The 16,626-nt window shown below is 50.9% G+C and overlaps 1 protein-coding gene across 1 annotated transcript; it reads right to left on the bottom strand.

Moving 5' to 3' along the window:
- Positions 1-1,478: 1,478 nt before the first annotated feature.
- Positions 1,479-4,052, bottom strand: NKX6-2 (NK6 homeobox 2). Its single transcript, XM_054277165.1, has 3 exons — positions 3,296-4,052; positions 2,882-3,054; positions 1,479-2,215 (listed from the first exon to the last, which is right to left on the bottom strand). The coding sequence occupies exons 1-3, from the start codon at positions 3,708-3,710 to the stop codon at positions 1,967-1,969; spliced, it is 837 nt and encodes a 278-aa protein (XP_054133140.1). The 5' UTR covers positions 3,711-4,052; the 3' UTR covers positions 1,479-1,966.
- Positions 4,053-16,626: the final 12,574 nt, after the last annotated feature.

Genomic DNA, 16,626 nt, shown 5'->3' with positions numbered 1-16,626 from the left:
GGGGGTGAGCTGCTGAGAATGCCCCGGAACTGAGCCCTCAGAAATTCATGAAACGCAGCTTTGGTATTTTAACAGCCCCGGAGGCGAATGCGGAGGCGAGGGGGGGAGCCGGGACGGGCCGATGCTGGCGGACAGCCTGTCGCAGCCCCGGGACAGCCGAGGAGCGACGGGCTCCGGCCCAGGATGGGGACGGGTCCTGTCAGCTCGCCTCTGCCCGGGGCCGTGTCTCCGGCTGTCGGTCCTGCGGGGTCTCGGAGCCCCCTTCTCCCATAACGGCCCCTCATTTCGTTTAAGAACTTTGGGTGGGAATGACCAGCCCCGAGCGCAGGTGCTTTTATCCAGACACTTCCCCTCAGGAGCCCGAACAACGGCCGGTCTCAGCGTGCTCACAGCCAGGCCAAGACCCTAAATTTGATTTATTCCCTCTGTAATCGCGGCTTAACTGGGCGCGGCCCCGTTCAGTGAGTAGGGACCTGCGGGCCTCCACACCCTGGCCGGGACGCGGAGCTGCCCTGGCGGGAGCGAAGGGAATCGGTCACAGTGAGCGGGGAGGCCGGGACCCGAGGGGCTCCGGGGGGAGAGGTCCGGGCCCCTTTCCGCAGCGGAACCGCGCCGACGCGGGCCCGTGCCGTGCCGCGCTGGGTGAGGCCCGGGCCCGGGAGAGGCCCGGGCGCTGCGGAAGGTGCTGTAGAGCGGGGGACCCGGGCCCTGCGGAAGGCGCTGTAGAGCGGGGGGCCTGCGCTGCTGGGTCCCGCACCGGCCGCTGGCTGCGGTGCAGCCGCTCCCAGCCTCTGCTCGGGCTGCGAAGCCATAGCTGAGACACGGAGAAAAGAGACGCTCGCGTTCCTTTAAAAAAAATAAACAAAAGCAGCAAAAAAAGAAAGGCATCTTAACAACGCGGGCGGCTTACACCCACCCGAACTCGCGTGTGCCGAGGGGGAAATGTGGAGATGTGGAGTCTCGGGCGGCCGGGAGCGCCTTGGCGGCCGCAGAACCACGCGGAGCCCGGTTCGGGCACGGGAGCGGCCGCAGGTGCGGGGCCAAGCACGGCCTGGGAGCCCGGCGGGAAGGCACGGGAGGGCCGTGGGGCTCGCAGCCGCCGCGGCGGATCTCAACAACCTCGCCCCCAGGTTTTGACAGAGGCCAGTACTGAGGCAGCGCAATGGGCCGTGTCCCGGCCCCTCTCCCCTGCCCGAGTGGGGCCGCACGTTCAGCGCCGGGCCTCGCTCCTCTCCGGGCAGTCCCACAGTGCGGGCCGTGACCGCGGCCCGGCCCTGCCGAGGGAACCGCGGCTCTCCCGGCTCAGCCCCCCGGACGAGCGGCTCCTTTTCCCTCGAGGGGCAGCATCGGGCACCCTGCAGAAGCTCTGGTGTCCCCGGCCCCGGGCACAGAAATGCGGGAAGAAACTCACTAAAGGAGGTTGTTAAATAATTTATTGATTTATACAAAGTCTTTCCAACACGTGTGGAGACATTCTAATGTAAAATCGCGTCCATTTTCCTCTCGTGCTTTTTTTGGGCATTGGTTTGGTTTTTTGGTATTATTAAGCATAAAATCCAGAGGCAGGAGAAAAGCAACTGCCAAAACACTGAGGGACGGAGTGAAAGAAAACTGCCGTTTTTGCACTAGAAATATACATCACAAAATCTGAAATTTACTATATACAAAGTGGCTGAGCTCGGACTTGGGACCCATAGAAAACATAACAAAACCTGATTGTTAGGAGCAGGAAATTAACAGGAAGCCTAAAGGAAAGAGCGGGAAATCTTACAAGGACACAAAACCCAAAAAGTTGAAAAATTTTCTCTGAAATTTACATCAATGAGAAAGAAAATAAATTCATAACTTATTCTGTAAAAAATATATACATTTCACATACATTTTATGCTGTACAACACACCACTTCAAACAGCCAGTTACACTCACCCCTGCCGCGCTGCCCGGTGCGGCCGTCGGCCCCGCGCCCTCACAGCGTATCCGAACTGGTGCTGCAGGGGCTGACGAGGGACAGGTTCGTGGATTTGTGCTTTTTCAATAGCCTCGTGATTTTTTCATCGTCTGAGTTGGGGTCCAGGGGCTTGTTGTATTCGTCATCGTCCTCATTGTCCGAGCTCTCCTTCAGCTTCTCCGTCTCCGAGTCGTGCTTCTTCTTTGCCGAGGCCATTTCTGCCGCGTGTCTCTTCCGCCACTTGGTCCGTCTGTTCTGGAACCAAACCTGGGCACCGGCACCGGGCACAGCTCAGCCACGGCCTCGGCCCCGCCGCCGCGTCCGCCCCCGCCGTCCCCGTCCCACGCGCGGCGCGGGGCTGCGGGCGCTCGGAGCCCCGGACGGCTCCGGGAAAGGGGCGCCCCGTTGGGGACACCTGCCCGGCTCTGCGGGGCTGCACGGCGCTTAGCTCAGCAGCTTCCTGGAACGGTCGTTTGTTGAAAACAGAATACGATAGCCAGGAAAAATATGTATTTTTGGCTTAAAGTGCACCCCAGCATTCGGATGCACCTGTAGTCTTTGCTAAAAAATTTGCGGGGTTACACAAGGTAAAGTTGTACCACTGGACATGATCATCGTGGAAAAGTGGCCCTTTAAAAAAATTACTTGTGGGGGGCTTTTTGTCGTTGTTGTGATGGGAGTTTATATTAAATATAATATGTCTATTTATTTTAAACCGTTTGCAGCACAGTGAGCTCTAAGCACAAAATAGGTAGAAATTACCCTAAAATCCATCCAAAATCGAAATGTAACTTAAATTCTAACTGACTCCCAAAAAAAAAAAAAATCCCGGCATAATTGCGCGGTGTTCGTGGCTGCTAGTAATTACCGACATGGCAGAAAGCGGCCGCGGCAAGGGAGCGGGAGAGGAGGGAGCCCGCAGGACGGACCTACCTTCACCTGGCTCTCAGTCATCCCCAGGGAGTAGGCGAGCCGGGCGCGCTCCGGTCCCGCCAAGTATTTCGTCTGTTCGAAGGTTTTCTCTAAAGCGAATATTTGCTGCCCAGAGAAAGTCGGTCGAGAGTGTTTCTTCTTGCCGTCCTTGTCCAAAACCATCCCGGTCTGAGCTGGAAGCGGAGAAAGAGCTGCGTCAGAGATGAACTCTGCACTGCCCCCGGCCCGTAGCCGGGCCCCGCCAAGCCCTGCGGAGCCGCTTCGGGCGTCCGGCGGCTCTGAAGCAAGGCTCGGCTCGGGACAGAGCCGGCACCGTGAAACCGAGTGACCCGCACGGGCCTGCCTGCCGCCCGCCCCGGCTCTGGAGCCCAGGCCGCCCGCTCCCCGCGCCCTGCAAGAACCGGCCGCACTTACCGGGACAGGCGAGCCGAGGATCTCTCCAGGGAGAGCCTTGCACCACTCCCGGCCAGAAAATGGGCGGCCGTCCCGGCAGCTCCGCCAGAGGCTTCGGGTAGCGGGAGACGGCAGCGGGGCTGAAGTACATCCCGGCCGAGGCTGCCAGCCCGTTGATGCGGGGCAGCCCGCCCAGAAGGTTGCTGGCACTGCCCACGGGCCGCCCCAGGATGTCGCTTATTCCGTGCGGTGTCCCCAAGGGGAGCTGCGTGTTGAGTCCGCCCAGGGCCGGTGCCTTGAAACCGGAGGGGTTCTGCAGGGCGTAGGGGAACAGGGAGGTCTTCATCTCGGCCATGTTGTGCAGCGCGGCTAGCGGCGCACTGCTAAGGACGAATGCGCTCTGGCGATTAGCATCCATCTGTCCCACCGCTAACATCTGCGGGCATCAGCGAGCGTGGCTCCTTCCCAACCGCGCCGCGGCCGCTCCGCCGGGGACCCTCGCCGGGACCGTGGCCGCGGGCGGGACGGGCTCCTCGCCGCTCGCGGGATCTCAGCGACAGCAAGTGCCGAAGTTTGCTGGGAACAGGAAAATTCCGGCGCTTGCCCGCCCGCTCCCGCGGCGTGCACCTCCGAAGTCCGGGCTGAAGAGCAGGGAAAGCCGAGCCGGGGCAGAGCGGCGAAACAGCAGACTGGGAGTCCCGGGAGAAAGAGCCCCCACCGGCGGCGCGTCCTGGCGGACTACGGGCAACACGCTCCACGCGCGATCCGGCGGGAAGGGGACGCGGCACCGGCAGCTCCACGCGTCGCCCCGGCCGCGTGTCCGGCGGCCGCGGGGACGCTCCGCGCCGCGCCCCGCGCGCAGATAACCGCGCGGGCACCTGCGCGCCCCGCGCCCATTGGGCGGCCACGGCCCCGCGCCGCCAACACCGCCCAATCGGCGGGCGGCGCGCGCCTCCACCCCGATACGTCACAGCCGGACCGAGCCGTGGGAGCGCGCGGGGCTGCACGTGGCCGCGCCGCGCCCGACGGGACCCCGGCCCCACCGCCCTGGGCCCCAACGCCGGGCACCACCGCCCCGAGTCCCACTGCTGCGGGTTCCACCGCCCCGGGCCCCACCGCCCCGAGTCCCACTGCTGCGGGCACCACCGCCCCGGGTCCGCCCGCCTGGCCCCACCGCCCCGAGCCCCAACGCCCTGCGTCCCACTGCCGGGCCCCACCACCCGGCCCGCCCCACCGGTAGCTGTGCTCCCGCCGGCAGCTACCCCGGAGGCCGCGGCGCCCCCCCCTCACTCGCCGCGTCGGGCCCCTCCCGCCGGGCGGGGCCCCGGTGCGGAGACCGCGGGCGCCTCATCGAACAGCCGGGCAATGACCACGGGGCCCGGCGGCTGCGCTGCCCCGCAGCACTGAGCGGTAACGCCCGCCCCGATCGCTGCTCTTTCGGGTAATCGGCTCCGTCTTCAGCTGCTCAGCGACCGTTCCCTCGCGTTAGAGCCCAACGTTTTTAAACCTGTTGTAAAAAATTATCTTAAGCCCTGTGAATAACTGTTTAGCTCAACTTTGCTGACTATTCTGAAACCCACTGGCGTCGCAAAGGCTTCCTTCCTTCCTTCCTTCCTTCCTTCCTCCCTTCCTCCCTTCCTCCCTTCCTCCCGACCCGACGTAGGGGTAGAGCCCTTGGTCTTTAAAGGCAGAAAAACTGCGGTTGGATCACCGCGGAACCAAGCTCGTTCGAATAAATAAAATGACCAGAGATATTCCTAATCGAAAGCACAGTTCACTGACAAGAAAAGAAGAATTCGGATTTGAGGCTTATACAGAAAATAATTCCGGAAACCGAAATGGGTTTACAGCATGTTTTCCGCCTTGCAGCTGCTTTCTCCTACGGGTTTGATACATTGTTATCCAAGGAAAACATAAACCACAACAAGAGGGGAACTAAATATTTTCAAAGTGTTCATAAAGTAAACACGAATCAACTTGATTATATCAGAACAATTACTAAAAGCGTGGTCCTTGGGATGTGGTTATGTCTGTCGTCAGAATCGTTTGCAGGTGAACAGGATTTCGTTTAACCTCTAACAAGACCGTAATGGCAATGTAGGTCAACTTTGTGAAGTAATTATTTGGGCTCGTCCATGGTCTTTGTTTTCAATGGCTGGAGTTAGGGGATGTAACAGTCCGTGTGCATCCTTGTGAAAAGCTTTACGTGCAAACGTGAGATTTAAAACGACGCTGCGCTAAAGAAGGTTTAATAAATGATTTCGTTGCTTTTCCCTCTGTCTATTGCAAACATCGGCAGCGGCGGGAACAGTCACGGTGTATCGGGCTTTGTGAGGAGAGGCTCATCAGCTCCGTGCAGGCTCGTTCCCGCGCCGCCTGCGTGCGGTGGGAAGGGGCTGGCGATGCCCGCTGCTCCCTCCGCCTCCGCGCGGCCCCGGCTCACGGCGCCGTTGGAAGCTGCTCCAGGCGGCCGCAGACGGGGCTGATCGGCCCTTCCGGAGAGTCGTGGCTTCGGCCGGGGATCGGGGACCGCCCGTCCCGGGCAGGCGGGTGCGGGCGCGCCGCCAGCCCGCGGCTCGGCTCGGGCTGTGCCGCCCGTGTCTCTCCGGGGCGCAGACCGCCGGCTTTGCTCGCGTCCCGCCGCTCTGCCTGCCCCAGCGCGGTGGTGGGGGCCGGCAGCGCCTCTGCCCGCCGGGCCCGCAGATCTTGCGACTCTGAGTGCCGACCCCGCGGCGCTGGGCGGCTCGGCTCGGCTCGGCTCGGCTCGGCTGACGAGAGGGACACCTCCCGCTGATGGAGACACGGGCAGCCGGCAGCCGCTCACGGGGAGCGGCCGCGCCGAGACGCCGCTTTCTTGCGTGGGACCGATGGAGCGAGGTAAGCGTGCGGCCTCCGCCATCCACGCTGCGCCCGGGCGAGACCGACCCCCGTCCGCCCCTGACGGGTACGCTCGCCGCTGGGCTGCCGTGCCGCCGAGAGCCGTGGCGGAGCGCAGCGTCCTCCCGCGCGGCTGCCGCCTGCTCCCCGGGACATCCGAGAGTGTCCGTGTCCGTGTCCGTGTCCCGCCGCCGCCAGGAGCGCACAAAACACGCGGCCTCCAGACCGCGGTGGACGGTGGCCCTGCAGGGGGCTGCTACCTCGGGACCCTCGCCCATCGGCGTACGGGTCCCGGGGGCAGAGCCAAAGCCTCCCGCTCCATCTAAAGCCGCCCTCGGAGTCCTGTTGCCAGTTTGTATGTTATCAGCGACACTTGTTGCATGTTAGTGGTGCCTTTGTCCATTTCACCGACTTTCCTGAAATCTCATACCCTCGTTTTTCCACGAGGAAATATGTGAGGTTTATTTCTGTAGACCCCGTGGAGTGATAAATCTACTTTTGCGCCTGTTCTTCCGATGAGGTGTGGCACCGAAAGAGGAGACCACGGGCAGGCATCCCTTGGTGTCTCGGCTCCCCACTCGCGGGCCGCTCGCGAATCCTCTTTCCGCCCCGCCGCTCCCTCTCCCCGGTGCTGTTGGGTCCCAGGCTCTGCCAGGCTGCTCCGGGGCCAAGGACTCCTCCTTAAGCAAACCCCGCTCGGGTGCAAAGCTCGTTCCCCTCGGAGACGTCGCAGTGGCCGGGCAGTGCTCGGGGAGGCTGCACGGGCCGCTACGCGCGCCCTGGCCCCGGCCCAGGCCCCGGACATCCGACCGCTCGCCCCGGGCTCGGCGCAGCGCCCGCAGTCACGCCCGGCAGCCTCTCGGAGTGGTGGTCCCGGTAAAATAAGTCGGGGATACGGTTGCGAAGAGTCGGCGGCTCATCGGCTGCCCGAGCCCTCGCTTTCTCCGGTGCTTCCTGCGGCCGAGCAGAAGTTACTGATGGAGGGCTTACGCGAGCAGATAGAAACCAGCTCGAGGCATTTGTGACGGCCGGTGCGGGCGCGTTCCCGGGTTAGTCCGGCAGCGCTGCAGCTCGTCCCGTCGGGCGGACACGCCACCGGCACTGCTCGTGTCGCCGCTTTCGGAACGTTCATTTCGGTGGAGGAGAGCAGGGCCGGGCCGCGGGCAGCGCGGTCACCGCTCCGGGCCCCCGCGCCCTGCCCCGCGCCCCGGGCCCGGCCCGGCCCGGCCTCCGCCGCCGCCGCGCCCCGCCGGCGCCCCCTGCCGGCAACGGGCCGCTGCACCGAGCGGGCCCCGTCTCACCGCCCGCCGGGCCCGGGCCCGTTCCCCCCGCCGGGCTCGGTTCTCCCTCCAGGCCCGGTCTCGTTCCCTCCGCCGGTCCCGTTCCCCACGCCGGGCCGGGTCCCGTTTCCCCCGCCGGGCCCGGTCCCGTTTCCCGCGCCGGGCCCGGGCCCGTTCCCGTTTCCCCCGCCGGGCCCGGGCCCGTTCCCGTTTCCCCCGCCGGGCCCGCTGCCGCCGCCGCTCTCCGTGCCGGGTGTGTTGTGGCGGGGCGGGCCGGGGTGAGGCTTCCGGACCGACACCGGCGCCGGGGCTCGGGGAGCTCGCGCGAGGGCTGCGGCGCTGTCCCGGCGCACCCCGGAGCCCTGGCGGGGAGAGCCGCGGCACCGGCGCCCGGCGCGCGGGTTACGGGCAGGGCAAAGCACGAGTTCCCGCCGTCTGATGTTAACGATCGTTTTGCTGTGCCCGACATCAGTAACATTTCTTGCAAATGACGTAGAATCAAAACTGATATCAGTGACCAAATTCGTCTGGGGCTTACGCACTCCAGCATACGAAAAGAGGAGTATTGCAGGAAGCGAACCAGAATTAAATTCTACTGTACAAATAGCTTCAGAAAAGTTTTGTTTAACCTGCTTTTTTGGTGGGTTTTTTGTGTTTGGTTTTTTGTTTTTGTTTTTGTTGTTGTTGTTATGCATACAGCCAATGTGCCTTTTCTTGTAGTTTCTGTGCAGCTGAAAATGTCTGAGAGCTTGTGGACTAGAAGAAAATAAGTCACTAATAGATCCCCCCACTGTATTATATATTATTCCAAAGTCCAGCTGTAAAGTCCATGTAGAAACAGAGTGATTGAGGAAGCCAGAGCTCAGAGCAGCTCGCCTCACAGGTTTCCTTTCCTGGATTATTCTGCAGCTAATGGAGGTGCCAGTAGAGGAGCAAGGGAAATTTCACTGTTGCACGGAGTTACATAGAGCAATAGTAGGAACAAGAGAAAAATCCACGTACTGGGCCTGTGATGATGCTCTCTGCCTGTGTTCCTGGCAGTATGGATGCTTATCTAAAAGAGATCCTTGTGTTTAAAAATAAGGAGTATTTTTGCCTAATAATGTAGTCATTAGAAAACAAAGTCTTTTTAGACTAAATGATCTCTGTTGAAACATCTACATGGGATGATGTATGTTCTGAGAAAGGCCATATTTAATATTTTCCATTATGATCCTTGGCACGAAGGGTAGGAACCTGCTAATGGTGCAGAGCTGAGTGTTCATAGTGTAGAGCAGGAGCAAGAGAAACTGGGTGACCTTGAGAACAGTGTGACAGAAATGTGAAGAAATGTAAAAATTCTATTTCCAACTTATGTCTTCTTGGGAAGCCAGTTAACTTCAGCTACCAAGCACAAAGATGAGACTGCTTTTTAGTGCTTTCTAGAAAGAACAAAAACAAAAGGCTAAGTATGTGTTGTATCTTGTGGCTCTCTAAGATTTTAATCTCTTTATTGGGGTGGAGGGAAAGCTATATGTATAGATCCTTTCAAAATAACTTATTCCTGCTGAAGACTAGAGTGAGATTTTAGAAGTATTATGAGGAAGTTTTCAGTGCCTCTGTGTGAATTGGTATACTTTGGATTTTAAGCCACAAGTTTTGAAGCTCTGGCAAACATGAATTAGGTTTAAGGAAAGCTTCTGATGCTATAATCACCAAACATTACTGTAAATATTGATGGAAAGTAGCATGAATATAGTTTTATATGTATTTTTAGGGCAAAAAATGAAACAGTATTTTTGTAGGTGAAACTTCTGAGAGATTTAAGATAAGCAGTTATTAGCATTAGTTTTGTTCTCTGTTGTGTATCTTGACAGGCACACTTAACAACCATATGGTGGGAAGGGTGGGGATGGTTTTTTGGCTTAATGTCCTTATCAAAATGTAGGGCTTTTCTTACCCTAGTTGATCTAGGAGTCAGTTTATGGTGGACTGAATTTTTGGTGCAGTTTTCAGCAGATCACTGGTATTACTGAGATTCCCAGGACTTTGATTTTTTTTCCCCCTCTTTCTGGGGAAACCCTGGTTTACCTGTCCCTTTTCTTCTGCCAGTGGCTTAGATGGTTGTTAGTATTAAGAGCATTGAGCTTTTAGATTGTGTTAAACTTCGTGTGCACCCACCAACCCTTTCCCACTTCCCTTGTTCCTCCAATGCTGTTCTTTTCCTGCTTGTCTCCACTCTAATAGTTTGTCCTTTTAATGAGAGAAGGCTACAAATTATTCTTTCTAAGTAAGATAAACCCTTGTGAGCTCTATTTTATCTAACCAGGACTGGGAAGTCATTTGCCCTTATTTGTATTAAACAGATGTATATACTTTACCGCAAGTCATTAGGGCTCTAAAGAGATTGCCTTCCTATTGATGGCCTGGATGGGGGAACTCGGAAGTTGCCAACAAATAAAGAGTGTGCTTACAAGCACTATTGATTCTCCGTGAGCCACAGAGAATTGTTTTGTTAGTAAAACTCTTCCTGAATATGTGAGAATAAGAAAAAAGACAAGGATTACTGAAAGCAGAGAGGACTAGGGTACGACTTGGGATGAGAACCTTATGTTGTTTTTCTTTGAAGGGTACAGTCTGTAAAGACAGGTGACCAAAATGTGACAGCAATTTTTCTGGCCATCCTCAGCAATCTCAAAGGCAATCCTTTGAAAACTGAAGGGCTAGCAGAGCACTTCATATGGCACTTCATATGATTTCAGAGTGATCAGAGAGTTCCCCAAATCATCATGAAAGAACATGAAAGTATCATTTGCATAGGAGATGAAAGACTGGTGCGATTCAAATTCCTTTTGCCCTGTCTGGGTTTTGCAACAGTTTGAAAATGCTTCTCTGAGCTGTTTGGGGAATATTTCAGCATATGCTGTTGGGCAGCTATTAGGAGCCAATTCAGGAGCAAGTAAGAAGAGGAGCAGTGTGGTTCTGAGCTGTAGGACAGCAGAGTCCGTTTACTGGAAGTTGGAAAACCTGTGGATTTCTCAAATTTATGATGCTTGCACTGTCTTGTGTGTTCTTCCATATTCACAGAGCTTGCTAAAAATAAATATTATTTACATAGCTGTTTTCCAAGACAGATAACAGGACAGAAGTGGATGGACAGCAGGATAAAGCTACAGTACAGTGGTGTTCTCTGTTCAGTGCTAGGATTTCCATCATCTTCAGTGCACATATTCTAGGATGTAATTTATATTTTTAAGCTCACAGGCTATTCCTTTAAGAGCATCTCAAAAGAATAACAAATTAAATTATTACTTTAGCTTTGACAAATCTTTTAAATGTGGTAAGTTAGAAGATTCTCCTGGTGATGTCCCGATCTTCCTCACTTTTTTTGAAGAAGACGTAAAACAGTGATAAATGATGGGCATACATAAAGCATTTAGTTATACAAGACAAAATATTGGAATTGCCCTGACTGTGGAGCAGTAGATCAGCTAAATAATATCCAATATATCCAATTTTTATTGTTATTATTAGACCGATGCACATTAAAGATATACTGTGTATTCAGGAAGCTGATTTCTTCAGACTAAAAATTACTATGAATTCAGAATATTCTGTATGACTAATATTTCTTCAGACTAAAATGACAGTATGAATTCAGAAAGTTTCAGGTTATATTACAAATGCATCATATACTGCTTTCTTTATGCAATTTTCCTCATCATTAAGACATACATGAATATATCTAAGAAAATTCTATGGTATCTGTGGGGGATTTGGTTGGTTGATTGATTGATTGTGGTTTGGACTCTGTTTTGGTTTATAAACACCTACCTCATATTTTGTTCCAAAAAGCTCTTACAGAATTCATTAAATCTTCTCTTAGGTTTTACCTTCTTTTTTAGATGTCTTTCCCTCTATTGTTTTTTTGTTCTTAGATTCAGTGATGATGTTATTTAAGGGTTTTTCTGGAGATTTGTTACAGGTATTCCACTGTATTTAAAAATTAAAGAATGCTTTTTAAATATCAGGAGTTGTCAAAACACTCAAGAAAATAACCTTTCTTGGGAACAAAACTGCTTATGCTGTGATTTGCCTTCCATATTCACCCAGTCTGCTAAAATTAGTATTACTTAGAGCTGTCTTTCTAGGGAAGAACAATAGGACCGAATTGAATTTACACCACCTGAGGGCACTGTAATACTATTTACTTTAATTTACAGGGCAGCTATTAAAGAGTAGTGTTTGAAACAGTCCCAATTTCTCTTCCTCTTATGATTACTATCAACTTCTAGGACAAGCATACCACTGAAATGAATCAGTATCATTAATAAAGAAAAGACGTGTTGTTGAAGGCAGGTATCTTGGAAAGAAGGTCAACTTTTTCTCATGTCATTAACATTTTTTCCTTGTACCCACTGTAGAATGATGGTAATTTGAAATACAGTGCTATTGTTATTTTAAATGATGTGTTACTGGTGGCAGTGATTGCTGTATAAAGTGGTGGAATCAGCTGGATTTAGGTTGGAAAACACTTGCAAGATCAGGGAGTCCCAATGCTAATTTGGACTGCAGGTCCCAGCACCCCTGCACTCTCCACTGAGCTGCACTTGTGGCTGTTTCCATTTGCTGCCTCTTGTCTGGGTGCAGAAAAGTGCAGAGCTGAAGCAAAAGCACCCAATGATTTTGCTGTGTCCATGCACTTACACTGCTTATTCCACCTAGCTGGAATCACAGAGCCACTGACTGGGTTGGGTTGGGTTGGGAGGGATCTCAGAGATCACCCAGTTCCAATGGCAGGGAGTGCCATGGGCAGTTTGGTTATTTCACCAATCCAGGAGTACATTCAGGATTGGTTCTATAGATAATACATTCTATAATGACCAATATGACAGACATAAATAATACTTTTAATTTGTGTATGCTAATTGGATTAACAAGGGAATGATGCTGTTTGTTTTGGAGTTGAGGACAGAAGTGAATGAGCTCAACTGTCCTTTGCATAACAGGATTTCTTAGAACACATAGTGGAAAACAGAAAGTTGTGTCAGATAATGTAGTTTAAAAATACACTGGTATAACTCATTGAGAAATTATCCCATATTAAAGAAAAATGAAAGTGAAAAAAGGATTTTAAAAGCTTCATTTAAAGACAACTCTACCTTTAAAAGGCATGGTATGTACCCTGTATTGGAGACAGATATATATAGATATATAGTTATTTAAGAGATCTTAGCTCTTCCAATAAAGCAATTCCAATAAAACAGAAAAAGACAAGGACATCCTCTGTAACTAGTCCTGTTGGTTTGTGTGTCTTAACTTGTCTTTATAGATACTTAAGTATCTTGAAGCAGTGAGATTTTCCTCCCTTGAAATCTGATCAGTCCAATACATTACTTTATTACATTAAGGTCATCAATATCAAATATGTTTGAAATATATTCCTGAAATCTGACCAGGAAGTTAGTTTTCGCTCTAGTGAGAGACTGAATTACTCTGGAGAGTATACGTGCTGTGTTTCACAGCAAGTGTTTATGAAGGAAGCAGATGTTTAGGCAGTTTTATTTCTAGCAGATTTTTTTTTATATGTGATATTAGCAAACACTTTCTAGTGATGTTCTATCAGCATGGAATGTAACTTTTTTCCATATGTACACTCTGTATGTGGAATCACGAGGCGTAACTTTACTTTCACAAATTCTAATGTGACTTTCTATCCTCTTACATGCCAAATAACCCATACCTCTTTTTTTCTTTTCTGGCATTAATTTTTGCTCATTTGACATCCAATTTGCCAAATGAATTATGACAGTAATCCTTTCTTCTGTGCTGTTGCTTCACTTTATTCCACACTATGTATTCAGGTTTTCTGAGGTCATTCTTCTCCCCCAGTGCCCCTTGTTTTGGTAATGTAAGACAGGATTTTTTTATACTGATTGAAATAATTCTGAATGGTTTAACATTCATTTTAGCTCAGATAATCTGAATTGCAAAAATTAAATGTATCTTGTAACCACTTATGCAGAATGTAAGGACTTTTTATTTGTTGATGACATAGAAAAACTCTGTATGAACTCACATTTGGAAGGAAAAAAACTTTTAACAAGACCTGTCACTGGAACAGGGGTTAAAAGACTAAGAAGCAGTACTTATAACACATCATGGAAAGAAGGGTTTGAAATTACCTTCTCAAAAGGAGAAAAAATCGTGGAAAGATATTATAGCTGTTTCTTTCCAAAACCAAACATTTAGAAAATGTCTGCTTCAATAGGAAAGATAATTAGAATGGCAAATTAGACATCTGTAAATGTGAAGAAAGCAGAAATCATAATGCATTTTGAAGATGAAACCCTTTTTTTTCTGTACAGAAAATATTTCTCTTAAAGTACTTATATCTTAATTTATCCACAGAATAGTAAGGCAGAGGGAGATGTGCTTAGTGCTTGCCTGTTGGTGCAGTTGATGCAGAAATACCTGACTCGGTGTGTGCATGCACACCCAGCAGGATGGAGGGGAGGGCCCTGTGCTGTCACAGGTTCCTCTCACCAAGGGCTGCAAGCCCACCTGTCCCCCCCGGCCAGCTCCTGGCCACGACTGTGTTAGTGCCAAATCCGAGCTGTAGAGCTGCTTGCTGCTCATTTACCAGCTTGCATACGTGGTGGATTTTTTCCTTGCATAAAGAAGCTTACTTTGTGCTGGATCTCAGTGTTACCCTGACTGTTCTGACTCTCCTTCTCAGCCTGTGCTTTTTGCCTTTCCCTATGATTACATAAGAAAACTATGCACTGGTGTATACTTCTGATAGAGAAGTTAACGAGATCAGGACAGCTATCTTTGTGCACTGCCTTCACTATGGCAAATTCAGAGTCACTCCACCCTGCATCCTTGCCTGAGAAAGCCTCGTTCCCTCTCTCAGCACCTGTCCTTTGCTTTCCTCTCCAGAGCACTGAGTAACAGAGGTGTTGTGGGATTTCACACACAGGCTGCCTCAGGCAGTCTGAGTTTATCTGCAGGATCTCTGCCTGTGCCGTTTCTGCTGGTTTGGATCTGAAGGACTGCTTAGCAAGCTGCTCTCTGCAGCGTGGCAGTGCTGGCTCTGTGGGCTGGTGTGCAGCTGCGTGCAGCTGCGTGCAGCTGTGTGCAGCTGTGCGTGCATCCCTCCAGGCTGATCCCTCTGCTGGGCCAGGAGGGAGTGTGGAACAGCAGCGTCCCCACAGCGCGGGGAAAAGGGGCTGGGCTGGTCCTGCTGGGCATCTCACCGCTTCTGTTAACCCCTGGTCCTGCTGTGCATCCTCACCCCTTCTCTTCACCCCCTGGTCCTGCTGTGCAATCTCACCCCTTCTCTTCACCCCCTCTTTGCCCTGATTTAACAGGACTCACTTTTGGTGATAGAATTTAATGGCATTTGGATCAGTATAAGCCTTCATTTAACGGACTGCAAGAGATGCAAACTTTTTATTTAGGGCTGCAATAGATACTCTTGTTTAAAAAATTAACCCTGAACAATCTGAAGCATACAGGGACATAAATCTGTGACATTTGAGCTAGGAATAAGAGAGTCACTGAACTGAGAAGTGATTGCTCTTTTTTCATGGAGCTTTGTATATGATGAAGTGACGTATGGCTTGGTTTATACAGCACCTAAAACTCTCTTAAAGCAGTATCTCAGAACATTTTACTTTCTTCCCATAAATTCTCAGCAATAAATGTTCCATTTCAGTGCAAATACAAAAATAAAATTTATTTGGTAAAACCTAATTCAGATGGGCAAGAAAGTAGATAAAAGATGTTATGCCATCAGAAAAATCCAATCACAGGCAATTATGAACTCCATTGACACTGGAGGAAAGAAATGTGGATGATAACTTCTGGTGCATCTCAAAAGGAAGTACTCTGGAAATATTTCGATGTTCATTAAAGCACCTGCAACTGTATTCAGTTTGCAGAAATGGAACTTATGTTCAGATCAGCCTTACTTGGGGAAACCATCTGCAGAGATACTGAAAGTAATTATTTACTGATAGGGCAGGAGAAATAAAAAAGCCCCTTTAATTTTTCAAATCTCAGATTGGTTTTTTCAAAGAGAGCAGAAAGAGATAGGAATATTTTATGTAGGCTCTTGAATACTCTTAATAATGTCCAAAATTGCTATTTAGAGCAGAAGCACATATTAAGTCATGCAGGATCAAGTGAGGGTCAGCTCTTAAAATCCATATTTGCAATTAACTTTCAGTAATGCCTCAATTCTTACTATTTTGTTAAATTCCATCAATTTAATCAGAGGTTGGATGACATGTTAAGCAACAAACGGACAAATTCTGCCAGCAAAATGATACAGCACACGCAATTCTTCCTGTCAGCAATGTGCCGTCATGTCTTTTCACCAGCTACCTGCCTGGGCTACGGGAATTGTGTTGGGTAAAGATAAATTCAGTTGTTGGTATAAAGCAAAATACTTGGCTGCTTTTGTTTCTGTTGATACTGAATTTCAGTTTTAGTATTGTAATTATATTTAGAAGGCTTTCAGAAAATTTTTCAATCATCAGCTGATCTAAGGAAACAAGACTGCTCAGAAGCTGAGCTAGAAGTAATGCATTTTGAGGCTAGAAATTAGCAGCAGAACTTCACTGAATATGACATGTATATAATGAGGCCCCATGTGTATTGCACATATCACTACAGCCAGATGCAGGTTATCTTTGCATCAGTCATCATAAGGGCCTCTGAGCAAGTGAAATATTTAGGACATTTATTTTCATTTATTGATTATCTGAGATTGTTAGGTTGATTAAGAAAAAAATAACTGCTTTGCAAAGAGACAGTGGGATCTAATCTTGTGCAGCTGAGGAAAGACGTCCCTAGGTCTGGTTTTGCTCCCTGTTGGTTCCATGTGTGGCCTTATCTGTTGGTTTCTGAAGGTCTGTAGAGAAAAGTTCATCCATGGAGAATTCTTTGGGAGCCACCCGACGAAAAGGGTCAGTACAATGTCAAACATCCCATTATTTTGATTTCAACCCTAACAGTCGGCTTTGCCAAATTCCTGTAAGCTCTCTGGCTCACCAAGGACAACTCCCTCTCACCAGGCAGCCTTTCTTTTTAAAGTGATGGAACTGTGGGAGGCTCCAAGCCAACGCTGATGTTTTTCCAGAGAGCAGGGTTAGGGTTAGGGTTAGAGCAGGGCTGGGCTGAGGGGTATTTCAGCACTGATGTTTTTCC

The sequence above is a fragment of the Melozone crissalis genome, unplaced genomic scaffold (genome assembly GCF_028551555.1).
Source record: "Melozone crissalis strain CALT ecotype California unplaced genomic scaffold, PUWL_Pcris_2 ptg000019l_1, whole genome shotgun sequence".
In the NCBI taxonomy this organism is placed as follows: domain Eukaryota; kingdom Metazoa; phylum Chordata; class Aves; order Passeriformes; family Passerellidae; genus Melozone; species Melozone crissalis.
The sequence above is the reverse complement of the archived record's forward strand: the minus strand, read 5'-3'. Positions and strand labels throughout refer to the sequence as shown.

Coding starts and splice junctions, on each gene's coding strand:
- NKX6-2 (XM_054277165.1), bottom strand. CDS start 3,710: ATGTTAGCGGTGGGACAGATGGATGCTAATCGCCAGAGCGCATTCGTC. Junction 3,055..3,295: donor TCCTCGGCTCGCCTGTCCCG/GTAAGTGCGGCC, acceptor CTCCGCTTCCAG/CTCAGACCGGGATGGTTTTG. Junction 2,216..2,881: donor TGACTGAGAGCCAGGTGAAG/GTAGGTCCGTCC, acceptor GCCGGTGCCCAG/GTTTGGTTCCAGAACAGACG.